This window comes from Bombus huntii, chromosome 6, assembly GCF_024542735.1.
Source record: "Bombus huntii isolate Logan2020A chromosome 6, iyBomHunt1.1, whole genome shotgun sequence".
NCBI classification, from domain to species: Eukaryota; Metazoa; Arthropoda; class Insecta; order Hymenoptera; family Apidae; genus Bombus; species Bombus huntii.
In genome coordinates this window covers 6,401,149-6,428,259 of record NC_066243.1, presented here as the reverse complement: position 1 = coordinate 6,428,259, position 27,111 = coordinate 6,401,149, and the positions used below count along the sequence as shown (strand labels likewise).

General features: G+C 39.9%; 2 protein-coding genes and 1 long non-coding RNA gene across 5 annotated transcripts in view; 2 read left to right on the top strand and 1 right to left on the bottom strand.

Moving 5' to 3' along the window:
- LOC126867101 (UBA-like domain-containing protein 2) overlaps positions 1-4,518 on the top strand; it is an 88,583-nt gene extending 84,065 nt beyond the window's left edge. Inside the window, exon 4 of the mRNA XM_050621258.1 lies at positions 1,918-4,518. Within this exon, the coding sequence (XP_050477215.1) occupies positions 1,918-2,066 (149 nt within the window). The 3' untranslated portion in view covers positions 2,067-4,518. The remainder of the gene's footprint in view (positions 1-1,917) is intronic.
- LOC126867100 (1-phosphatidylinositol 3-phosphate 5-kinase) lies at positions 2,330-12,350 on the bottom strand. Its single transcript, XM_050621257.1, has 14 exons — positions 12,069-12,350; positions 11,682-11,896; positions 11,406-11,595; positions 11,096-11,333; positions 10,794-11,000; positions 10,507-10,721; positions 10,105-10,447; positions 9,681-10,041; positions 9,340-9,610; positions 6,550-9,253; positions 5,906-6,453; positions 5,468-5,800; positions 5,222-5,383; positions 2,330-5,150 (listed from the first exon to the last, which is right to left on the bottom strand). Exons 1-14 carry the CDS (start codon positions 12,181-12,183, stop codon positions 4,954-4,956), a joined length of 6,099 nt encoding a protein of 2,032 aa, XP_050477214.1. The 5' UTR covers positions 12,184-12,350; the 3' UTR covers positions 2,330-4,953.
- Positions 12,351-14,204: 1,854 nt separating this feature from the next.
- LOC126866286 (uncharacterized) lies at positions 14,205-17,297 on the top strand. 3 transcript variants are annotated; one of them, XR_007689831.1, is made up of 4 exons: positions 14,205-15,025; positions 15,234-16,520; positions 16,584-16,778; positions 16,852-16,992. It is a non-coding gene; the product is annotated as an uncharacterized LOC126866286 (long non-coding RNA). The 3 variants fall into 3 exon arrangements; XR_007689832.1 differs by having other exon boundaries at positions 14,205-15,413; positions 16,852-17,297; XR_007689830.1 differs by having other exon boundaries at positions 14,205-16,520; positions 16,852-17,297.
- Positions 17,298-27,111: the final 9,814 nt, after the last annotated feature.

Genomic DNA, 27,111 nt, shown 5'->3' with positions numbered 1-27,111 from the left:
CAGATTGTGGCACAGCGGTGGCTCACGCCAGGTTCAACGTGTTAATTACAATACAGATATCAATTAATAGCATCGTATCTTGCCCCGACGAAATGTTACAATCACGTGTGAATTTTATCTCATTATCTTTTTGTATTTTTGTATATTTTTCTACTTATTATTTCTTTGCATTTTTCTATTTATCGCTTTCTTGTATATTTATCCCCCTTCATATTTTCATTTAAATTGTACGAATACCCTCCTTCCTCGCTGTACGTTTACTACAGCACATATTACTATTTACATGAAGTAATTTATTATAAAGTAATTGAGAAATTTGCAAATCTGTAACATAATCTGGATAACATAAATTAAACTTGTTTATTTCAATCACGGAGATCGCATGCTTTTCGTGCTTCATCCTTTTCGTAAAAACAAAGTATTATTATTTTCCATGATTCGATTATTTATTTCGAAGATAATTTTTTAAAGGGCTCGTAAAAATTATTCCATGCGCTATTAATTAACAGCAGCAATTTATCAGGATGCGATAAATTATTGTCTGTTTGAAAACAATTGATTCACGGAACTTCGCTGACTGAGGGTTTTCTTACTCCAAGTCCATCAAGTCCACAAATATCTTTATCGCCTTTCTTTAATCCATTAAGGGCTAAGTAGTAAAATAACGAACAAAAGTTGCGGAAACGCGTAACGTTATCGCAAGGTATACAGAACGTAACTTACGTATTGTTTCAACTTCGTAAAAAGAAGAAAAAACGGATACTTTACAGAAGCCCGCTATGCAAGTCAGAAACATTAAAGAAATTTTAATTAGTTTCCTCTAAATATTTTAATCTCTTCGAATTTCATATCATCGAGAAGCTTGGCTAGAAGAAGAGACAATAGCGAAAAAATCTGAAGCTAATTGTTGGAATTTATGTCATAGAATAAATAAAGAGATGAAACCTTTGAACAGGTGCTTATAGGAATCGAAAGATTACAAAAAATGTAATAGACTTCAATCATGTAAATTGAACAAAAAAGAATGACAGATGATATATTGGATAGAGGCAACGGTGACTCTTAATTGGCCAATATTCTTTGAATATTTTCATTGCGCGTTCCAGACAGCGTTTAATGAGTCAAACTCTCCGTTACTTTTAACGCGAGACATTCTCATAAACAGTGAAGAAAAATTAGCGAGCTCCTAGAACAGCGATTTCCTAGGCATTCTATACCTTTTCTCGAAAGAATCACAGTGAGAAATACTCGCGACACGTTACAAAAGAAAATACAGCGGAATGTGCTATAGCTAGAATGGACTAATTAGTTCTAGAATATTGTTCGTTGTAGTTAAAAGTCTTACAGATTTCTCTTTAGTATACGAAAAAATACATATACATGTATATTGCACGCGTATATACACCGGTCCCTGAAAGTATTTAAACACTTATCACAGAAAACATATATGTCTATTGTATGTGCTATGCAAAATAGCACATTTTTTTATATGCAAGTGCATATTTTTTTTTTTTTATTTCATAGCATTGACTCATAATTTCATTAGCACTGTAATGAAACACGACTATCGTAATTACTATATTGATAGAATTTGAAACCAATCTGGAGATGCGCAATAGCTCATGAAAGTATTTAATCACTCACTACACAAAAATTGTATGTGTACACATGATTGTATGTGTTATATACATAAAATTTTGTTAGTACTGTTATGAGTCATGATTATCATGATTATTGTATTGATAAAATTTGAAACCGTTCTAGAGATGTACAGTGACTCGTGAAAGTATTTAATTACTCACCATAGAAAAATTTTATGTATATACATATGTGTTTATATATATACATGTACATGTTGTATAGAGAAATGTGAGTTAAATTGGAAGTGTAAATGGTAAATTGGTTCTTCGATTGCAGGAATGTCGCCGAGCCAAAATGGATTGCATCAGAACTCGATGCAGATGGGGATGGCGACGCAACACCACGGAGGACGGTGTAGCGTGACCGGGAACACGCAACAGCAAACGCAAAGTCAACAATTGGGCCTAGGCGAGCCGCAGAGATAAAAGAGACTTGCGATTCGGCGGCCCGTGCGCAAGATCCCGAGGTCGCACGATGTGCACGTAAACGGTGTTTAAAAACAGGAGGCAATGGTTTATAAAAGATCGACTGACTCGCCAGTGTTACACGCTGCGTAACCACGAGAGCGATTTATTAGCCGAGATTCACGCGCTCGTATCTCCTCATCCCTAGAAGAAGGACGCATGATATTCCTGCAAAGAAAACAAACAAAAAATCTCGTGCGCAAAGAAAGAAAAACGCAGATTAATCATTTAGAACGTGCACGTCTCTAGAAGAAAACAAGATCTCCCTCTGTCTCTAATAGAAAGGAATCCTCATCTCTATCCTCATTGAATTGCACGATATACGTACGTGGATCTCTAGAGTAGCCGATGCGACCCTCGTTTATTCTTGTTATTCTTTGATATATACATATATATGGTGTACATCGAAACACAACACGTCGATCACGGTCGAGCCTCTTCAGGACCTCTCGAAAAGAAACAAAAAAAAAGCTCTTCTCTTCTTCCGTCGGATTATTCTGGTGATACGAGTAAGAGAGGAGGGAAGGGGGAAGAAAGAAGGGAAAAAGAAAACACACGGAGAAGAAGGAAGAACACGAGAACGGAAGTTGCAAAGACTATTTTTTATTTTTTTCTTTCTCATTTCCTTTTCAAACGTGCTGCTGGGACGGTAGTTCCTATGGTTATGAAAGACAGCGATACTCTCCTTAGCGTTTATGAAATTAGTATGCGTCCAGAATGCCGCTTGATGTAAATGAGTAGCGAGAAGCCTCCTCCACCGTCCCGAGTATCTTCCTTGTTGTTTCTCGATTTACAGACTCGCGGCTAGATAGGAAACATTTGCGGTTCGTGGGCCGCGGAAGTCAATGAGAAATCGAATACCACTTCCACACCATAGTACAAAAAATTGCCGGCACTGGATAGCGCTTAGCGATGAATGTTAGTTTATGTTTATTTTATTTCCTTTTCTTTCTCCTTTTTTTCTCTTTCTTTGGTAGTCGAACAAGATACATCGTGAATGTAATTCGATTCCGGTTGACTATGAGTTGAAAAAAGGTTATTGTACTCGTATTTCTTGTCGTCTGTTTTGTTTTTGACGACGATCGAATTTAATACAGAGACTTTTATGTAAAATCCGATCATTGTCGGCATTGTTTTATAATGATAGTAATAATATAAAATGTCTAACGAAAGGTTGAAAAAGAAAAAAAAAGAATTGTTCATGCTCAACGCGACAAGAGCAATGAATAGAAACACGAGGCTAATATTATAGTGAATGCGAAATTACGACGAATTATTATGTAAAAAATTGTAAAAAGAAATTTACTGATTATGTAATGTCCACTAAGTATTTATGTAAAGTTACTCGAAGAATTATATATGTATACATTTCTTAGAACGTCGTTTACACGAGAATATCACTTGCTCAGATAGTATATCCAGTGTAGGTCATTTTTGTTCTACGAGGAAAAAGGCAGTGGAGCCATATTAGCTGAGCTGTTTCATCGTCAATTGAATTTATAAATAGGAATACAAATAGGAATTTCGTACTACTTCACATGTGAAATGATTTGATCCTAGAGTTCGTGTTATTCGCAGAAATTCTTGTACAACAGCTTATTGTAATTTACCTAACCAGTATATAATAAAACTGTTTTCCATTTCAGTCAATCATTCTTACATAGATATCGGTAACATATATCTAAAGTTTAGTTTCATTTTCGCTCCGAACAATCTTTTTCTCACAATAGTTTACTTAATCGCGCGATGCATCTACTATCGATTCGTATTTAATTTCAAACAAATGAAAGACATTTTATTATCCCTCTCTGAATAAACATATAGAATGTTGAAATACATCAGCCAGTTGCAGATTTCTTACTTACAGTAATTAATAAAGTCATAGTCTCGAAAGATACAAGGGACATTATGATCAGTATAATCTAATTTTTAAAGATGGAATAGTTCAAGTATTCGAGTTTCGCTGCAGCTTCATCATTATGCATTCATTTATGTAAATATGGTAGAAATGATGTTATGCGAAAATTGAGTATGAGATGTTTTTCTGTAAGGTATACGCTTTAATGTCTTTTTTTTTGTGTTTGTAATGTGTAGATCAGTGTTGTATAATGTATTATAGTTTATACGTTATTATATTTTTCTTTTGTGACCTGATCATAAGATATATACGGTATATTAAAATTATGTATTGGTATGACAAGATATCTTTTTTAGAAAAATTTTGTTCATTTTAAATACATAGAAATTTTGAAACACTGATCTAAACTATTATGAAAATATTATTATGTTATGAAACTCTTATTATTACTAAAATTATTATTATTGTTTATTTGACTATCAATGATAATAAATAATGTTTATGTACATAATTTTGAAAATTGATCTAAATAAAACATTAATAATGGTGCTTTCATAGACTTTTATATAATTTTACGTAATTCTCATTCACGCCCTTTGTGCTTCGAACTTGGAAAGACAATTCGCTTGGTAATTTTAATATTAACATATTATGTACATGTAATACAATGATCAATATATTAATAAATCCAAATACAAGCGACATAATTTAAATGTTACATCGCTATATAAATTATGAGATTAAAACTGTACAATGAGACTTTCCATTACAATAATGGTAACATATTTTTATCACTTTTCCATTACAAAATATCGTAATGTCGACTAGTAAAAACAAAATTCTATAAATTATTAATATCCAATTACGTATCTTTATATGTAACACTGTTTGTTACATTTATGTCAGCTGCATAGAAAATATATATACAATATGTTTAGTATACCGTATTTGTGAAAAATTGGAAATCTCACTATGTGAAAGTCATATTTATCATGTTTCTACTCCTCTACCTAAACCAGACCACCTGTCCGGTACAGGTAAGAAATATCGGTGCATAGCGGCTATGAAACGAGCTCGATATTCTTCTGGTGATATTATTGTTGGCAATTTTCCCTGGCCACCTAGTATGCCCGTTTTCTTCACCATTGTTTCTAACTTCTTGTCCCAAGTAAACGTTCGTATATAATCTGTAATTATAATAATAGTTCCAAGATATCTTGTATCTAGAAATATTACATTCATAATTCTCTAAACTTACCTATTATACCTAGGACGAGTTCATCTGAATTTGGTTCTAAACCTACTAATAGTGAATAATCCATCACAGAATTATCAGCCAGGAATTTTGTGTCTTGTTCAATAGCTCTATTTAAAACCGCTTTGGAATGTGATCTGATATAGAGCGGCGAATCGCAGCTCACTAGAAATATATCCTATATGTATTTGACTGAGAAATTTTTATACATATATCTATATAAAATGATATTAGCACAACACCACTTACTATTCAATAAATTTTCATCGAGCAATACAAGTTCTCCTTCGTGACACGTATCATCAGGATTTACAAGACGATTTCTCACTGATCCCTTCAAATCAAATTTGTCTGTTATCGTTCTCTTGTAAAATAAGTTCTCCATCACTAATACACTAGTTCGAAGTGCTGCATTTGTTGTATTGTTTTTAAAAGATACTCTGTAAACGCCGACTATCTTTCCTAACAATGTCGGCTGCTTAGTCTGTTGACATTTTTCCATATAGGAAAAGTAATTTGGTGCAAAATCAAGAAATATTTGCATTTCTAGTCTAGACATCTCTTTTATAATAAACCTATCGTCTGTAACAAATTATATATCGATCAAGAAAATTAATACATAGAGAAGTTTATTTCGTACTTCATTACGTAACGTAAAAATATACGTATATTCATATAATATTATACCTCGACTTTTGCAGAAACTGCTTCCGCTTTTTCCACCTCTTGCAGCCCATTGTACACTTCGACATAAACTTCTTGTAAAACCATCCTCTCCACACGGTAAAACATTTTCTCTAAAAGCAGCAAATTGTGCAGCGAAATATATTCTACAATAGAAATTTGTCGTTGCGTCGTTAAATTGAACTTCGATGTAATTTTGTTGTTTTGTTGTTTTCTTGTCCTCATCTGTGTCTGTTGTTGATGGATTTTGTATGCTAGAATCCGTATTTGAAATAGTTTTATCAGAGTCTAAGGGACTTGCAGGATTTGGGCTATTTCCTCGGAAAAATGACAAAACAGATGGCCGCTTAAATTCTCCAGATTGGATCACATCAGGAAGATTCTCTTTATTTTCGGGGAATTTACGCTTATTCAAGGGACTGGGATTTAAATCAGGTCCTTTCGTCGTACGCATTAATTCCTGAAGTACATGTTTATAGTCATGTGAATCAAGTGCATATGCGATTATAGATGAAGGCTCTGATTCATATACCACTATAGGTACAACTGATCTGTAAAACAAAGATATTTTAGAATATTAACTAATTATGTATAATTATTTTCTAACGTACTAAATATGTAGAAATGTTTTAATATAATCAACAAACCCAAGAGGAAGTAAATGATGTTCTAAAGTTCCTAAAGGATTTACTATCGGCTGAGTAACAGGAACGGAAGGTAATAGTTGTGATAGAATAGTCTTTTTCTTTTTCTTTTTATCTGGCATGTCATCAAAAGTAATAGGCAAAACATCAGAATGTGATCTTTGATGCATTTTTGGAGATTCTTGAATGATAACAATGTCTTCAGGATTATTATTTTCTAAGACTTCGTTGTCTGAATTTTCTAAACCTTCCATTCCTTGTAAGTCATTTTGTGCAGCAGCAATGGCATCAACAGCATTATAGTCCGCTGACATAGGACTTAAATCTTCTAACTGCGATTCTGATGCAGTATCTTCTGTTATATATCCATCTGTATCAATTATACTATTACTTCCAGTCGTCAACGATCGTTCAGTAAACCGTCTTGGTCTTTCATCCTTCTTTTTAACGGACATTTCCAAGATATTTGCATTCCAAGTAAATACAACTTCTGATATTATTCGTTTGAGGATTACTATTCCATCTTCAATTCTAAACATTAGAGCTTGAACCTGCTTTTCAGATACTTTTCCTTCAAGTTTTTTGTTCTCTAAAGTGGGGGACGTCAATTTCAATTGAATTTCTTCAATTTTATTTTTGAAATACTGTTGATCCTTAGATAGCTGCTGTTTAACAGCATTTAAAATATCTATATCAGTTTGTAAAGTTGTCAATTTTTCTCGTATACAAGAAAAAACTTCGTCTCCTTTCAATGCTATACTTTTCATCTCTTCTATCACATCTGCATGTTGTTTTGGATCATACATAATATTTATCACCGGAGGTGGAAGTGAAATCTCCCATTGCGATATTTTTGTGTATTTAAACACAGCTAACATATTTTTCTTTGTGAAATATTGATAATGATCATGATGAAGTGAGTGTTGACAAGTATCTGTTCCGCGTCTGGTGTACGCGCTTCCATGAAACCGTAGTTCCAAATACTTTGCAAAAGATAAAGACCAAGTATCATCCGACATTGGAACTACTGGTGAAACGCTTTTACATTTCATACATTTGCTCCACATTAAAATTTGATTTGCATTCTCTTGAGAAAATGGATCGGTGCTCATTTCACTTAAACTAATATATATACATCCGCCGTCGTGTGCAAATCGTCGGATATGATGAGCGATTTGTGCTCGACATGCTTGAGCAGGACATTTATATTCAGATGTTAAACAATAACGTTCCAAGAAACGTCCAAGCGCAATATCATTTCTTCCATATAAATCCATATTAACTACCCAAGGATTTACGCAAAATGCTGGTGTATCACTATTACCAGTATGTGAGAAACTACAAAATAACACAGATAAACGTTGATGACTAGCAGGATCTAAACAATCGGGCCACATAGGAGGTTGTTCAGTTACTTCTGATTGTACCAGAATTTGTTTATCCGATAAAACATTATTCGTTGGATATAAGCGACTACCACATGCTCTAAAATTGGCTAATAAAGCTTGTACCTTTCGGCTATCCACATCTGTAGTTAATCTCGCTTGAACAAATGGATGTTGTGGTTTTAATTTTAAATTCATTAATGGGTTTTCAATTACAGACTGTTCTGTAAATACATTACCCGTTTTAATTTCTTTTACTTTATCCATAAATTGTACAGAATAAAAGATTTCTCTCGGGAAAAAACTTCGCAATATGCAATTTCTTCCTGTCTCAGTTTCTAAATAAGGAACAGAAAATTTTAAATAAGGCGATACACTTAATATAGTGCCTTCTAATGCTTTCTTAAATTTATTTAATAATGGTAAATCGGCAACGCTCAAATGTTGTCCATTTGGACTAGTTTGACTAAAGACATCTTCTTCATCTTCATTTAAGTATTGATGAAGAGGATCACTACGATCGCTAATAGATTCACCATAAATACGTTTTTCTTCTGAGACAACTTTATCTTTTATTTTTGATTTTTCAACTTCTTCTTTAATATTTTTATTCACTTTTATCGTAGTCTTTCCACCAAATAATTCCACTGTACTATTTGTATCTTGCTTGCCATCTATATCAAGATTGGAACTATTATTTAAATTATCATTATTTGTTTTACTTGTTAGGCAATTCCCTGCAGCTTTTTCGTCAATTACAGAAGATTTTGTTTTGGGTTTAAATAATTTTAAAGTATCATAAGGATCAATATCTTCAGATAATATAGAAGATATTTGTTTAATGGAGTTTGAAGACAACATATTCTCAGTCTGATATGAAACTATGTCTTTTATTGGTGTACCTTCATTTAATGAAAGTTCTAGTTCTAGACATAGTTTATCACTTGATACACTTCCAGAATCTTCTTGAACTTCTGATACCTTTAAAATTTCCTGATTCTCTATATACTCTTTGCAATGACCCAATAACAAATCATTTTCTTCACTAACTTTAGCATGTAATATTTTATTGGTTTCTTGAAAATCTTTGAAATCTTTGCACGTTTCATCCAAAAATGGATTATCTTTAGGCGATGGTGGTCTTGCAAATTCATCCATAAGAAATGACTTTTCAAGACGCCAAGAATAAGCAGCAAAGATCATCATTGAAGTCACATTCTTTACTTTTTTTAATTCTGTTTGAGAACCACCTCGTAACAAGATTGTAGCTCCTAAGTGTGGATTTGCACATCCCTCAAAGTACATTAACGTTTTAATACCATCTAGAAAAAAGGAAACAAGATATTAAGGTTTAGTTTACTAAAGAAAAATTTAATAGAGAGAAAAATTGTAATGTTTTATTACTCACTTTTATCATTTGAAAAGTTTCGCAAATAAAATTTTTTACATGTACCAAGCATATACCTTGCACTTATGTGTGCATCAATAGTATTCACGATATTAGCACCTGTACACCGTGCAATCCTTTCAAGAACACTGAGTTTTACATTCAAAACAAGTGTTACTCCACATTCTCTGAGTCTATCTTGTGCTAATCTTGAAACAGAACGATGTACTAGTACAACATCTGGTCCAAGTGCGGTAATCCTAGCAACTGTGTGACCCAAATATTCGTTTTCCTACAAAACAATGTTTTTCTGATATATTTATGATGTGAAAATAATAGTATTATTGAATTTTTCTTCATACTTGTAACATCACAGGTTCTAAACTTAATAATTTTCCTTCTACGCGTTGATACATGAGTCCACACTGAAGTAATAAAATTTTTGGATGAGCTATCATTGCGTTCATTCCTCTGTGTGCAACATTTTTCGTACAAACTACACCAGACACAATTTCACAATCATCTCTACTTCCGCCAGGACATTTTTTTATTTGTACATATTGTCGAATATCCAAATCATCCACATTATGATTTAAATCTGGTCTAACAAAATCAATAATTTGGTGGGCGATGGGGAGTATTACTTCTGACCAACTTTGTGATAAACCTTCTTTATTAAGAAGTTGCTTAATTAGTGAATCTTCATGTTGCTTGTACGCAGATCTATAATTAAGTATATTTAAATATAATTGTTATTATCATTGTTAATATATATTTGATACTCACGTTAGACATTCATATGCATGTAGTTCTCCAAACACGGTTCGCAAATTTGTTGGTTTATGCCAACCGTTCTTTTCTTTAAATTCTTGTACTTGTAGTGTATCATTTAAAAGATCATCGGCAATCTTAAAATTACATTTATGCGATTTTACTGTGACTTCCTTCTGTTCAATTATACCATCACTACTATCTACAGAAATTGTAGTTAAGTCTTCCGATGTAGGTCTTTTTAATGTAACAGTAGATGCTTCTAAGTTTAAATCTAAGTAAAAACTTGAACTAGATGATGGTAAACGTCCAGTTGTTTGTTGTACTGAATTCGAAGGTTTTGTTTCACTTTCTGAATCTAAAATTTACATATATTAACAAATATACAAAATAGTTTATACAAATATTTCATATTACCAGTTGTTGAATCATGTTGTGGGATAGTTTTTACCCATGCTGGTTCTTGAGCATCACAGGTATTTTGAGTCTCAATTAATAAATCCATGTTTTGCATATTTGATAATTTGACTGGCTTAAATATAGTTGCTGTATCACTAAATATATTATCAGCAACTACTGGTTCTATAAAACCAGCTTCCAGCAATGCCTGGCCTATAGCAGTAGCTTGCACTCTATAAAATATTACATTTCAGTACTCGTTGTTCTTTTTATTATACTTTCTCTTAAATTTGTTTTAGCTTTACCGAGTAGCTGCTTTATTTTGTGCTATCATCCAATTCACTAATTCATTGGCCAGAAAGCAATTATGATAACTTTTTAGTCTAACTCTATGTGTTTGTAAGATAATTGCTTGACTAGATCTAAATAATTCTTCATAAATCATTCTCAAAGAAGCTGAATTTTGTAAGACAATAGAACGTTCCTGTGATGTTAAGTAACTAGTTGTTGGCCTGAAAATCATATTTCACAAATCTTAAATCATATTAAATTATAACATTTAGCTAGATACACTAGAGACATTAGCTAGAGACAGCTAAAAATATACCGTCCAATAGCATATTTTTCTTCCATATACCCTACACTTGGTTTCCTATAGATTGAACTTTCATCTTCTACTGATTCATTTGAACATTTCTGTGTGACAGGTGGTGAATTATTTCCATATTTAACTTGTAGGTCTTCTTGCAATGCCTTTAAATCTGCTGATAGATCGCTTCTCATGTCTGATGATTGTAAATAAGATAAAACTACTTTGCAACAATATGTACATACTCTGAGATCACCTATTACAAAAAGATTATTATTATCAAGTGCAAATAAATACAATAAAAAATAACCATTTATCATTTATATACCGGTGCATCCCATAACTTTTCCAGGAATCTGATCAGAGCAACATTTCGAACAGAATATTTGTCCACAAACACGGCAATGATGTCTTCTGCGAAAAGTTGTAAATCGTTCACCACATTCATAACACTGCTTGCTTACACTATCTGGCATCCAATAACTTCTTAGCTGAGAATCTTTGTACGAGCGTAAGTTCTATATTAAGTTAACAACATTAATATCATTAGTAATTCAAATAATTTATACTGCTTAATATTCTTAAAGCAGGTTTCATTACTTACGCTACTTTTCAAAGCTACAATATTACTAATACGTTTTAATACATTTGGTAAACTTCTTCCTTCACGAGTATCTAATGGAAAGTTCATCATACTTGAACTGTCATCTTCAGGTGATTTTTCAGTACTCTCTGACTGTTTCCAAGATTCAGAATCAGATGAGCTTTGTTCTTCATTGGTAGTAGAAGAGATTGTAGAATCATCAACATTTTGTGAACCTAACAATTAAGCATGTTTAAAGAGTTAAGCATGTATATTAATTGTTAACTTAAATATTCATTCTTTAGCTCGTATTTATAGATACTAAAATGTAAGCCACAAGTAAATTAAGTTATTCCAAGTTGTGATACTGAAGAAACTATATTGTGATACAATAATTAAATATCTTACCTTTAGTGAAGTTAAAAAATTTGGAAAATAGAGAAGCTACAACAGGTTGGCTTTCTTCAGGACTTAACGGAGCGAACTCCGTAAGTTTAGACGGTGAGTTCATATTTTTGTTCATTTTGTTCAATGCTATCTTCCAATATACATTTTTAGGATGAACTTTTCACTAGACACTGTCTTCGTATCTACGTCGATCAACGTATGCGAATAAAAGATTTTGACAGAAATGTCAGATGTTTGCGTACTTAAATCATAATACACTTACGCTTGCTACAGATGGCACTGTACACAATGTGCAAAAATTAAAAATATAGTATTACTTCACCTACATATAGGCTTGACATTTAACGTATCAACTTTATTAAAATTTGTTTATAATTCGTCATATTTTTGAGAAAATAATTAGAAAAATAGAACGGTAGAAAATTATTTTAATTACTAAGTATTGTAAAAAGCACTATACTTTGGATATTTTATATATTTTTTCATATTATGTGCATTCTGTGCAATTTTACACTTTCGAATTTCTTATAAATGCATAAAAATACGCAAGCTATTTATGATTTAACCTAAAACATCAAATTATTAAAAATTCTTATGAACAAAGTATTTGAGTTTGATGTATTTTGTTTAAAAATTTGTATAAGTACCATTTTATACAAATTATACTTGATGCATAAGTTCAAATTAATTTGTACGTAATTTATTAACATGTATTAAATAATTGATTTTTTTAAGCAATATATTATTTATATAAAAGTAAAGCTGCTAAGTATATCACATGTGTATTCGATATAACATCATTATCTATCCATTATAGTACGATAACATACTTCTATTATATTGTTAGTATGTAAGTGTATAAAATATACGTTTTTTAAATTGATATATACATTGTCTGAATTGCATCGCAATTTTGTTTATTTTTGCAATTATTCTAATTTTTATGCAAAACTTATAAGAAATTTACACAATATTTTATTATACATACGAAAGATACAAATAAAGATACGATAATAAAAAAAAAAAGGTAGAAAAATAAAATTTAATATTTAACTTAAAATTAGGGAAACATTAAGTAAATATCTTTAACTGTCTCGTACAAAAACCATCATGAATATAATAACATGAGGTGGAGAACGTGTAGAGTGTTATTAAAGTAATCGGTACTTTAACTTCATCAGTGTTTATTTCGATGACTAGTGTGCATCGTTTTAGATCGGACTACGTAACGTTGAGCTCACGTGATGTCGATACTGATCAGATACTGACTCGACACTCACTCTCGAACTTTTCCTCGTTTCCCTTCATATATGCTGAAGTCCTCGGAAGAAAAAGTTTTCTTCCGAAGTGGGGATGGAAAAACTCGTAGACGATAAAACAATAAATTTTCCTCACAGACTCACGCGCTTTTTACTAAGTCTAGAATTTATTATTTTCGACGTCCTGGCCTCGGACGTTTCGCAGGTCATGCGGCCATGGACCGCTACGTCAGTGGTAACGTTTTTTTTTCTTGTTTTGTAGTTGTTTTCTTGTTTTATGATTGTCGCAGATAGATTTTACCTGCTAAAATTATTCTATTGACTTATCTATAACCTGCCTGGAATCGCTCAGGAAAGCGAACTTTCCTGCCTGCGCGCGTGATGTAATTATTTTTTGAATTTTCTTCGCTCCGAAGTGCCCACCCATAGATTTTCGTGGGGTCGTTGGTGCTCGATGTCGTCGGGTACTACAAAAGCGGGTTTTCGTCGGTCTATGGAAACTGTTGTGTTTTTGTTGTTGATTTCTATTGTAAAATTTTTATCTCCGCGTTGTATCACCTTATATGGCCCGTCGTAAGGTGGTTGTAAGGGGTTTCTGACGGCGTCGTTACGCAAGAATACGTATGGCGATAACGCGAGTTCGCGGAAGATGAAAATTTTCTTCGTGCCATATCGTACGATCAGTTGTAGTTTGATCTTTTTGATCTGTTCTTTTACTCGGTTAGCATATTCTAAGTTCACTTGCTGAGTCGCGGCTAAAAAGAACTCTGCCGGTAATCGTATTCCGGTGCTATAAACCATTTCGGCAGCCGTTGCGTTCAGGTCCTCCTTGATGACAATTCGAATACCCAACAAAACGATTGGCAAAATCTTTACCCAGTTGCTCGTATCATAACATTTGATTACTGCTTTCAGTTGTCGATGCAATCGCCCTACTATCGCGTTGGACGCCGCATGATAGGCCGCCGTGCGCAAATGCTTGATGCCGAACAACCGGCATAATTCTTCGAATAGTTTTGATTCGAATTGGCGTCCTTGGTCGGATGTTATTCTCAAGGGTACGCCGAAACGAGCTATCTACGTAGAAAGGAGGGCTGAAGCAACGGTTGATGCTTCGGTTACTGATATCGGTTGCTGATATCGGTTATGGGGACTGATTCGGGCCAATGCGGGACCGTTGTCGATACACGTTAGACAATATCGGTATCCTATCGGAATATTGCATCACGATAATGTTTATGTGTATGTGTTGGAATCGGCCTGCTAATGCTCCAAATGTTCCGACTGGTATGGATACGTGCCTGCTGACTTTACATCACTGACATGGAATACATTGTTGTGCCCAGTTTTGACAGTCCTTGTTTATCGATGGCCAAACGAAACGCGTCGTCACCAAATTTTGCGGAGCGCGTATCCCAGAATGGGAAAGTCCGTGTAGCGAATTAACACTTAGCCAACCACGCGTGTCACAGCGAGCTATGTTTCCACCGCGCTCGGACAAGCTAACCTATACACTGTCTACCGCGCATTTCTCCAAGTATCGAGGACTAATATTCATTACTTAAAAAACAAAGAAGTTTAAAAATTATTTAAGTGGTTAATTATATTTTGCGATAATGATTTTATTTAACGATTTCACATATTTTTTATACAAAACATCAAATTAAAAGTATATATTAAAAGTATAGAAAAATACAGGTAACACGACTTTACCGTGAAATTAAAAATTCATAATGCATTTTAATATTTTTTTACAGTGTGGTGTCGTTCGATTATAACTTTATTTAGTCATAACTGATAGTGTAATTTTTTAATTAATTTTAACACCACTAAATTGATGTATTTTATTATATACCGTACTTTACAAAGGAAAAAAAGTGGCACAATTAATTGGGAACAATTCCAGGTAAACAATAATTGATAATAACAACAACAAGAAAGAAAACGCCAAGCCAAATACTAAACCAAACACTAGCCAAACGCTAAAGCCAAAAAGGGAAATCTCCTCGTTCGGTTACGCAGCGATGTTCTTCACAGAAAGAAGATTTCCCTGTACGGTTGGCTACACTGCTCCGCAAGGATTTCGGTACATACGGTTGTACGATGCCAACTGATACATCGCAATATATTTCTATGTCGTGATCAGGAAAACGTATTTTTTTAACACTAAACCTACCAGCGCTGGTCAAATTGACCGTTTTCAAACTTCTACACAAATTTAAACATATTTACACGTTATCATATCGCTTCATAATTTCTGACTTTTCCTAAAACATGCATACAATATATTTTTCGGTATTTACTTCTAGTTTGCTTTTTTCTTTTCTAAGAAAAAATTGTATTCTGTCCTGCCTACCGTAGGTAGTCAATTTAACCAGCCGATAAAATATTTTAGTTACTCTTAAAATAAATGCAATCAGTACAAAGAAAAGGCTATCTCAAAGTCAGATGACAAACAAAATCAGAATAACACTTGTTAGGCCTGTAATCTTGTCATAGTATAATCCATCTCGATCAAGATGACCACCAGGTGTCAAAACATCAACTCAAGTCCATAATAATCCTAAGGAATCGCCATTGAACTTAGCATTTTTTGCGGTCAATTGTTACAAACATTTTAAAAGCCGAGAAGTTTTTTAGGGTTATTGCTCATTCCGATAAAACACGGGAAAAGCGGGTTTTTCCCGTGTTCGACGGTTAATTCCACGGTTCCCTTGAGCAACTGTTGGTGGAGAACGGCCAGCACTCATCAATATTTTCGTATAAATATCACCGTCACAGACCATATTCTTACTTGCTATCGTCATTTCGACCAGAATACATCTCAGTTTGTTAATCAATCAGTCGATATCTAAACTTGTTATCACTAAACTCAGACAGAAAGCATCTCAGAGCGTTTTGTGTACAGTTGTTATAAAAGAAAAAGTAAAGCATATATACTTTAGTAATAATTTTGTATTTTGTATTCCGTACATGCTATTATTACGTGATAAATATTTACCTTAAAAATGTCTTCTTTCCAAAAAAAAATTATTAAAAAAATAACGAACATAGAAGAAGACTGTTCAATGTACGATGAACCAGAAATTTCAGCAGCTGAAAACAGCATAGAAACACATGAAAAGCTATTTATAACAGAACCAGAGTTGAATATTATAAATAAGCGTTCACGTCCAGGGCAAAAAAGAATTATGTATGTATTATATGTATTATTTCTTTCTTTTTGCGCTGATCGCGGCAATCTGTCTCGTTTCAGGACGGATCTCGTGTACACGATCGGTTATCCGGGTCAGAGTTTCGGCTTTCGCCTATTCCGTAGTGTCCAGAACCTGCTGCACGTAAACTGGTAGTCGGCTCCTTCAGAATGTGACGACGAAGTCATCGGGTGTTGAGACTGTGACGAATTTCTTCAGGTCCCGGTAGAACTTGGACGGCGTCCTAACTCCCATATGTTCGTCCTCTAGCAGCTTTCACACTCTGGTGGAATCCGAGTCAGGCACTCTTTTAATAAGTTCCTTTTTCAGATATTCGTACCGCCCCATCTCCGGTGGGTCGAACAGTATGTCCCGAACTAGCTGTATATACCGTTCTGTAAGATTCACGACGGTGATGTGGTATTTTGCCCTGTCGCTGGTAATACGGGCAGCTTCGAAGTGTGATTGCAGCATCAAGAACTACAGCATTACATCGTGCGACCAGAATTCCGGTATACGGAGCGGTGTACTCACCGTGTTTAAGCTGTCGTTCCTGTTCGTCGCGGATTTAGCCCCGTTGGTGCTAATCATTTCGAAGACTCTTAATTCGCGGAAACACTGTTTAAGTCGCGCTACATGTGCATCTCTTCTCAATGCAGATCACGTCGGGGTCACCAATTTGAGGTGGAGGACGTGTAGGCTGTTATTAAAGTAAAGTTTAACAGTGTTTATTTCGATGACTAAAGCGCGTCGTTTTAGGTCGGACTACGTTACGTGACGCACGTCGAGCTCACGCGATGTCGATACTGATCGAATACTGACTCGATACTCACTCTCGAGCCTTTCCTCGTTTCTCTTTATATATGCCGAGGTCCTCGGAAGAGAAAGTTTTTTTCCGAAGTGGGGATGGAAAAACCTGTAGATGATAAAACAATGAATTTTCCTCGAAGGTCCATGCGCTTTTTAGTAAGCCCCAGGGTTTATTCTTTTACGACGTCCTGGCCTCGGACGTCGTTACGCAGGCCTATGTGGCCAACACATGCGCTTCAACCCTGGAACTTTCTCTACGGCCATGTGCCGTTACAAACGTTATTATACAATTTTTCAAATATGTTCTATATCTATGACAATTTATACTCTAATTTATATGCCAGATTAAGGTTGTAATTTTGGGGGCGTCCAATGAACCTTTACTTAAATTTACCATCGCGGATATAGCTGATGTTTATTGGTACAAATGTGGGCACTACAAAAGGCTATAAGTAATGGCGGCAATAGGATGGTCGAGATGTTGATGATAACGAATTCAGGTTCGATAACGAATCCACGTTCCACGGGATGACAAATGACAACGTAATACACGATTCTGATAACTCTCTCGATAACTCAATCAACAATTCGCTCAACGACTAACTGACTAACTAACTAACTCGTAATCCAAATGAAACTGCCCTTATATAGTCCTTTTCCAACTCCTTGGGTCAATCTTTGTTTTTAAGGAGAGCCATATAATTGTGGCTGAGGTGTAGTTGGAGCTAGGTGGTGAAAAGAGAGTTTGCGTTTCGTCCCGGGACTACAGGTGGACTCGTCAGTAAGGCTATGCCCGGTAGTCCCTGCCTTAGACGTAGAGGGAATCTCGCTAGGTGCGGTATTTGTATCGTGCGCCCGTATATTTGACCGCTAGCGAGATAGACAGACTCGTTGTCGTCGTAGCCCTCTGGACCTGTCGGCGTCCTATTGATACCGATCCGCCACATAATCATTCCATACCTCTGTCAGGTACACGTCCCTCCCGTGACTGTGGCTACGTCCAGTGACCCGCTATGTCACTTCGAGGTTGAACCCATCGTTATAAAGCCAGATTGGAACATTAAACTATTTCTTATTTTTATTACTTAAGTGTAGCTATAGTAAAAGTCTGGACTAGGGTATTGGGGTTTTTTCCCAACATTCCAGACGGGAAATCCCGATGTTCTTTCATCTCCGACATATATTAAAAAAAAGATATAATTAAAATAGTTGAAACGTAATTTACAGCGTGTTGATTCTGTATAATTAATTTAACATTTATAAATATTTGGTCTTACTCAAATTAATATTCTTTTTCTTGTAACTATATTTAAAATCATTCTTTTTTTTCAATATAATATGTACTGCTGTATAACGAATACAGAATAAATGTTACCTTTAAAATTATACATGTATATATGATCCTTAATGACTTGATCAGACAGTGACAAATCACTTCACTTGATATACATGAATCCAATTCTTAAAAAGATTGAACTGTTCATAAGCAATAAGATTAAAATTAATGGCTCTATATGTATGTAGTTAAACTTTCTACAATTCATATGCTTTAAGAGATCGGTTTTGATTGTGAATGTGATTTGTCTACATACATAAGTAATTAATTGGTAACATTTTTTCGAAAGATTTCTGTCGATTTGAATACATATTTCTTCTAGCGAAATTTAAATATTATGCAGAAAGATAGAGAGTAAAAAACATCGTTCTTAAAGAATATGCTATTCGTTATGAATTTTATTAATTTTTCAGATATTTATTTAAAACTATTTTCTAAATAATAACAACCACAGTCAGTATAATTATTTATTCTATCTAAACATTAAGTCAATAAAAAGAATTTATGTAAAGAAGACTAGCTTATTTTTTTTTTATTTGGTAGACTATTTACAATTGATTCTCGTTGAGAATTTTAAGTGACTTCATTTGGCGTGGTACAGTAGCTTAGTTTATAATAATTTATATTATGTTGATTCTAGTTGAATCTAATGCTTCAGTCTAAAGGGTATTTTCTTTTTAGTCTGCGGATCTGGTCCGTCGTGTCAAGTAGTTGGGTGACCAATGGGTTGTGGTGGTTGTTGACTCTTGTGTTATATCTGCTTCTGAACTTGTATATTTCTCCTTTGACTGTGGGTATCTTGAGGTCGCGGTGGATTGTTTCATTGGTGACATACCAAGGTGCATCTATTAAGGATCTTAGTGTTTTTGATTGAAATCATTGAAGGATTTCTATGTTGGAGTTACTCACTGTTCCTCATAGTTGAATCCCATAGGTCCAGACAGGTTTTAGTATGGCTTTATATAGCATTATTTTGCTCTGAGTGCTTAAGTTGGAGCGGCGACCAATGAGCCAGTAAATTTTTTTTTAAGTTTAACCTTGAGTTGCTTCATTTCATCCATTAAGTGTTGTTTCCATGTCAATCTCCTGTTCAGAGTCATCCCTCCGCAGGGAAGACTTGCTTATGTAAGTCTATGGGAACAAGTCGGGACAAGCGTCCCGCTTACGTGAGTCCTCTATGTACACCGCAGGGAAGGTCGACGGGAGTGTAAGGCGTTTAAGTACGGTTACACTCTCTCTACGTGACCTTGGGTAGTAGCGCACCCACGATCCTGATGGCAAGGATGGGACCGTCGGGATAAGTTCCTGCGTACTTTGTACCTTGACGCCCCCGCTTACGTGAGTCCCATCTGGATCTGCCCAGCACGGTTAGCAGGTCGCCGGCCGGTAGTGACGTGGCCGTACATCCACACGATAGTCTCACCAATGACTTAGGATGGTACCATGGGGGTCGAGTGTAAGCCCGGAAGGAGTAGCGACCACTCTGCTCGGCCAATTATGGGTTTGGACTCGTGGTGGCAGTGGTTGATGGCCAAGATACTGGCAAGAGGGCTGATTTAAGAGGTATTGGCTCCCCCGAATGGTCTCCGGCGGGTGAGCAGCGTCTCACCTACTCCGGAGCCGTCCTGGAGAGACGGAAGGGCTTAGAAAGCGCCCCGTTCGATCTGAGACAGCCCCTGCCAGGCTTAGCTGATCCAGGTAGCAAGGCACTGGGTGCCTTGTGCGCTGGTTGTGCATAACCCCAACCTCTATGGTCCTATGGGGTGCCCGGGTACTGCATAGCGCTAAATTTACGGACAGGAAAGCACCAGAAACCAAAGATGAGAATACATCTCCAGAGTCATGCCCAGATATCTGAGTCAATCCTTGTTAGGAATTGTGATATTGTTTATGGTCACCTGGGGGCAGGTTTGTTTTCGCAGCATGAAGGTTACCTGTGTGGATTTATTTTCGTTAATTTTGAAGCCCTATTTGTGGAACCACTTTTCCATACAGTCCAGACCTCGCTGGAGAGTGTGGGATGCCATTATTGGGTCTGAGTGAGATGCTAGTAGTGCTGTATCGTCAGCTAATGTCGCTGTTGTTATATCTGCTAAGGTTGATAAATCGGCAGTGTAGATGGAAAGGGGAGCACGAGGCGGGTACGGGTTCTCAGGGCGTAGGACCACGCCGTGGGAAACCCCGATGAATCTGATATTCTCCTGTAGCCGCGTAGTGGCTGGTCGACGCCTTTGGCCCCCGCCAGTTTGCAGATCCGGTGCGGAGAACCTCGGAGAAGTTGGTGGGCCCGTATCTGCCAAGACCACTCACCTCACCTTCTTCACCCTGCACCAGCCTTGACCGGGGTAGGGTGCAAAAGAGAGTGGCACCAGGATGGAAACCCTTGTTGACGACCTAGGCGATTCTTTACGAAGTATTATGGATAGAAAAACGAACCAAAAAATCGTTTACGGTGCAGCGAAGGGATACCTCAGTACCGGCGCAGTCGCGGGTTGTAAAGCGGGCCCTGCTGCGTCGTCATCGAGTTGCCGTGGCCGTCCGGGGGTGGGCCGCCAGGCCCTCGGACACGTTCATGCGTCTGGCGAAAGAACGCGAACCGGGGGTCCTCAGAGTCGGAGGAACCCGACGTTACGACCGTCGGCCCCGGATCTTCGTGAAGTGGGATGCTGCGGCGGCGGAGCGGAGGCGGCGGGAGGGGGGGGGGGGGTGAGAGTCGACAACGAAATGACGTCGTGATCTTCTTATTCGACCGTTGCGGGCACGCTCGGCAAGCGGTCGTACCACAGGATTACCGGGTCCGCAGAAAGCACAGCCTCCGCTACCAACGGTCACGGCGGAGGCGCGGGACGTCGCACACGACGGGCGGACGCATCCGCGGGTTATCCGGACTCAGCGTTACTGCCGTCTCCCGATAAAAGGAAGAAGAGCCGACGACGGCGACGACACGCGGAGTGACAAAATGAGGACCCAACCGGTCGACAAGCAAGTAACCGTGAAGGACGCGGAACCGACCCACGGTCAGGAAGAGGAGGACGTCTCATACCTGCGGAGGAGGGTGCGTCTTCTGTAGAGAGAGGTCAGTCGTCTCCGAGACGGTGGAACAGCTGACCAAGGAATGCAAAGATGGTAACAACGACGGCGAAGGACAAGAGGTGGGGATCACCTCTACGAAGGGGACGAAAAAAAATGCACCCGGGGCCCCAACGGGAGCGATTATGGGTCAAAAAATGCCAGAGACGTAACGCTAGTGGATGAGACACGCGCGGTAAGAAAGTGCCTGGCCTTCCCCAACCGCAACGGTCTGCCGCGGTATTTACGGTGCTCGGGCTTTACGTACAGGAATGCGATATCGGTGATGAAAAGGGAAGTCAAGCTCTCCGAACTCGACATCACGAAGTTCAGACCGAGAAGAGCGATCACGGGGGCGTTGCTGTTCGAGATCTCAGGCCAGAACGCTGGGAGCAAAGCATCGCGATTGGCCGAGCGGATGGCGGCCACGCTGAAGGACTTGCGCATCAAAGTAACCGTGCCGCGAAGGACAGCCGAGCTAAGAGGACACGGTCACCCTGGAGGTCACCCGCCGTTGTTGATGCCGAGGGCTGCTACGCCGACGAGGTCAACGTGGGTGTCATACGCTCCGATCCTCGGGACCTCGGGTCGGTGTGGCTATGCCGCCCGCTGACAGCGGCCAGGAAAATCAGCAGAGAAGGAGACGCCCGACCAGGAGGTAGGATTAACATAGGTTGGTCAGTGGCGAGGGTTTCCCCTCTCCCGGCACGCAAACTCCAATGCTACAGGTGCATGGAGTCGGGGCACGTGCGCCGAGACTACACATCGGCGGTCGACCGGTCGGAGCGCTGCTACCGGTTCGGGGCGGAAGGACATCGCGCCAGGGACTGCTCGGCGCGAGTACCTATGTGTCCGGTGTGCGCGGACCTGGGACTGTCCGCATCGCACCGTATGGGTCACCGGCATGCAAACCGTCTGCCCGTAAGAAGAGGGCCGCACAGGAGGCAAGGCCGTTCCAGGCGAAGGCGGGGACGCGGCGACGAGGAAGGAAACGATGCCGCCGTCAACTGGCACCACGAAAGCCAGAAGAGGGGACAGAGAAATCGGACACACCGACTGCGAGGGGAACGGCCCGGAGGAGGCTATGGAGACGGAGCCTTCCCCGACGTGAACGGAAGAAGAGGAGGAGGACAACTGCTCCTGCAGTGCAATCTTCACCGCTCCCGCCGAGCTCACGACTTAATGTTCCAGAGCCTGGCGGAGTGGCGGATCGGCCTGGCAGCAGTGGCCGAGCCGTACAGCATTCCCGACGCGTCACAGGGCGCTGGGGATCTGATCGGCTCAGTCGCCATATTCTGGACCGGGATCGCGGAAAGCCTTTCCTGCTCGGTGATCAAGCGAGGACGGGGCTTCGTGGTTGTGAAATGGGGCGACCTGGCCGTGGTGGCCGTCTACGTGTAGGCCAATATCAGCCGCAGCGAATACGCCTCCTTCCTGGACGGACTCGTGGTTTGCGCGTGGCTTTTGGACTCCTGCCCGTCACTGGACCTCGGGGACTTCAACGCCCACTCAACGGCATGGGATTCCCGCAGGACCAACGGAAAGAGGCGCGACGTGCAGGACTGGGCAGCCGCACTCGACCTCCGGCTTACCGGGAGATCATCCAGCACGTGCGTGGCGAGACGAGTCCATAGTGGACCTCACATGAACAAACCCTGCCGCATCCCGCCGTGTTTCCGGTTAGGAGGTGTCCCCGGAGGAGACCCTCTCGGACCACCTCTACATCTTGATGCAGGTGGCGGTTGGTGGCGTGATGGGCAACCGTTCGTTGGGTGCGCTCGGGACTATCGGCCCACCGGGAAGGAGAAGGAGATCCGATCCCTGGGGGTGCCCTTACAAGATAGTGTTGAACAAACTCCGTCCATGGGCGCCTCCCGTAACGGAGAGCATGGACCCTCGGTTCCTGGAGGAGGTCGTCGGCACTCAGTTCCCGAGAGCGACGAACGAGGAAGATGGCAGCTTTACCGAAGAGGAGGAGCAGAAGCCTCCACCGCCAGAAGAAGAACCACGTGTCACCGCGGGAAGTTGGAACCCGGGTCGCGGGGAAGAACTGGCCGGGGCCGTCTTGAGGATCGGAGTGCGGAAAGCTCCGGGTCCTGTCGGAGTCCCGGCCCGCCTGTGGAAGGACGTCGCCGGGGTCTTGGCCCCGAGACTAATACGTCTGTTCGACGGATGCCTGTCTCGGGGCGAATTCCCCGCTTCGTGGAAGGAGGGGCGGGTGGTCCTGCTGCCGAAGTCGGGGCGCCCTCCGGACTCGTCTTCCGCTTTTCGGCCGGTGTGCCTTTTGGACGAGGCTGGCAAGCTGCTGGAGAGAGTGGTGGCTGCCCGCCTGGAGTCGCATTTGTCCCGGTGTGTTCCCGGAATGCACGAATGCCCGGAATGCCAGTTCGGCTTCCGGAGAGGGTGGTCTACGACCGACGCTGTCGCCCGTGTCCGCTCCCTTGTCGAGGGGGCCGAGCGCCGTGGTTACGTGGCGTTGGCCGTGTCGCTGGACGTGGTCAACGCCTTCAACAGCATTCCCTTGGACAGGATATAATTCGAATTTTATCGGGTACCCGCGTACCTGGGTGGTGTGGTCCGGGCGTTCCTCCGAGACCGGAGTATCGTCTACACCGCCGGTTTGGAGGGATGACTGGGAGGGCTGTACACCGCGGGGCCCCGCAGGGTTCGGTGTTGGGTCCGTTGCTGTAGAACATCGCGTACGTCGCGGAGTGTTGTTTCGGAAAACCGAATTGGTGATCTGGCAGTGTTTTCTATTCATCTAAGAGTGGAAAGAGTCGATTCTTGAGCATCTTTTCGAATAGTTTTGACAAAGTGGGTAGAAGGCTAATTGGGCGGTAGGAGCTAGTTTCTTCTATTGGCTTTCCGGGTTTAGGGATGAGAGTTATCATTGATATTTTCCAGGGCTTCGGATAATATTCAAGATGAAGGATTGCATTGAAAGTTGATGTGATGAGTGAAATCCCTATTATGGGAAATTCCTCGATTGCTTTATTACTTGTTCGGTCATGCCCCGATGCTTTCCTGGGATTTAGGCGACGGATTAATTCTGTAACCTCAAGAAAAGTGAAAGGTTTAATAGGAGGAGACATTTGGAAGGGAGAGTGCAAGTATTCCGTTATTTCCGGGGTAATATTGGAGGAATGACGTTTAAATACGTTGAATAGGTGTTTAGCAAACAGGTTGGCTTTTTCTTTAGGGCTACGTGCCCATCCGCCTTACGGACAGCGAATTGGAGGGATTATTTGATGGGGATGCGTGAGTTTCCTGGAAGCCTTCCATAGTGAGTAGTTGGAGTCAGCTGTGGGGGACAAATTGGCGAGATATTTTTGAAAACAGTCGCTTCTATATTTTTTGATGATTTTGGTTAACTTCCTAGTTGCGTTGTTTAGTTTGTGTTTGTCATGGGTCTATGGGTCTGCCATACTCTTCTTAGTCTACGTTTTTCTGCGATTTTTTTTAATATGTCATGGGGATATTCATGTTTGCTGAAAGAAGTCTTAGTAGATGTGGAGCTGTGTTATGCTCGTGCTTAAGTATTCCGTGGCTGTTTCGATATCTTCATTTGTTTTTAGTGAAATTGAGGCTGAAGTTGAGTGATTAAAGACTTCTCTAAAGATCTGCCTGTTGGTAAGTTAGTTATGGATAAAGCCATTACGTGGATTCTCGATAATTGTTGAACTGACTGTTGCTATAACGGGGGAATGGTCAGAAGAGGGATCCGCCGATTTGGACATATCTTGGCGAGATATTTTTAGTTATGAAGAAGTCAAGTAAGACAGGTATTTTGTTAGTATCCGTGGGGCAGTATGTGGGTTCATATGTGGTGAGGAAGTTGAGATTGTTGGTGATTATGCTATTCAAGAGATTTTTGCCTCTTACTGTGACAAGTCTGCCGCCCCATTGGGTATGTTTGACGTTATAGTCTTCTCCAGCTATGAATCTGTTGCCCAGAGCATCAATGAAGTTATCGAAGTCTTCTTTAGCAATGGAGTGTCTGGGAGCGCAATATACTGCTGAGGTGGTGATTGTGCCATGGCAGTCTTCTATTGCTACGTTTGTAGCTTGGAGGTAGTCTTTCTGGAGTGATGGAAGCTTGTAATGTTTAATGCTGGATTTGATAATGATTCCGGTGCCCCCGCGGGCCTTTCCACTGGGATGTTGGGTATGGTAGAAGTTATAACCGTTTATTTTCAGACAGTTTTTGTCGGTGAAGTGGGATATGAGCCTTTGCTGTTATTTTGTGTTAAGCCAGACGTTGGCATGCCAGAGAGCTATGCGTCTTGGTTTTATTTTGCGGCGGGGAGAATTAATTTATCCATGAAGAGTGTTAATAATGATAATAAGTTATTTACTTGTTCTGATTGTTTTTCGATTAATTTTCCGAGTCTAGAGAAGTTGTCTGTGTTTCGTGGATTGGGAACACTATTTTGAGAATGGTCCCTATGGGTTTTCGGATTGTTTTGATTTCCTGGTACAGCTTGGGCATAGGACATTGAAGTAGTAGAGAATTTTGGAGGACTGGGTATTTGTTTGGTTGTCTCTTTGGCTCTGAGTTTAGGATACTTTTTTATGTATAGGGTTTTGTATCCTGAGCAACCTTTGTAGTTAGCAGGATGGTCTCCTTGACCATCCTGCACTTAGCTGGGGATGCACTTAGCTGGGGTTTCTGCTGATTTAGTGCACTGCTCAGTAGGGTGTGCATTGCTCAGTGGGGTGTGCACCTGTGACCCGCGCTGCGCACTCGCCGTAACGTGGACTAAGCCGAGCAGTCCCTGGCGCGATGTCCTTCCGCCCTGAACCGGTAGCAGCGCTCCGACCGGTCGGCCGTCGATGTGCAGTCTCGGCGCACGTGCCCCGACTCCATGCACCTGTAGCATTGGAGTCGGCGCGCCGGGAGAGGGGAAACCCTCGCCGCTGACCAACCTATGTTAATCCCACCTCCTGGTCGGGCGTCTCCTCTTCTGCTGATTTTCCTGGCCGCTGTCAGCGGGCAGCATAGCCACACCGACCCGAGGCCCCGAGGAGCGGAGCGTATGACTCTCACGTTGACCTCATCGGCGTGGCAGCCCCCGGCCTCAGCAACGGCGGGTGACCTCCGGGGTGACCGAGTTCCTCCAGTCCGGTCACTTTTAGCACGGCCGTCCTTCGCGGCACGGTTACCTTGGCGGGCAAGTCCTTCAGCGTGGCCGCCATCCGCTCGGCCAGTCGCGATGCTTTACTCCCAGCGTCCTGGCCTGAGATCTCGAACAGCAACGCCCCCGTGATCGCCCTCCTCGGTCTGAACTTAGTGATGTCGAGTTCGGAGAGCTTGACTTCCCTCTTCACCACCGATATCGCATCCCTGTACGTAAAGCCCGAGCTGTCCCTCACGG

Excerpts from the sequence above, each read along its gene's own strand:
- LOC126867100 (XM_050621257.1), bottom strand. The coding sequence starts at position 12,183 with ATGAACAAAAATATGAACTCACCGTCTAAACTTACGGAGTTCGCTCCG. Across the intron at positions 11,334-11,405 it reads AAAAGTTATGGGATGCACCG|GTGATCTCAGAGTATGTACA; the intron begins GTATATAAATGA and ends TTTTTGTAATAG. Across the intron at positions 5,151-5,221 it reads ACTCGTCCTAGGTATAATAG|ATTATATACGAACGTTTACT; the intron begins GTAAGTTTAGAG and ends TTATAATTACAG.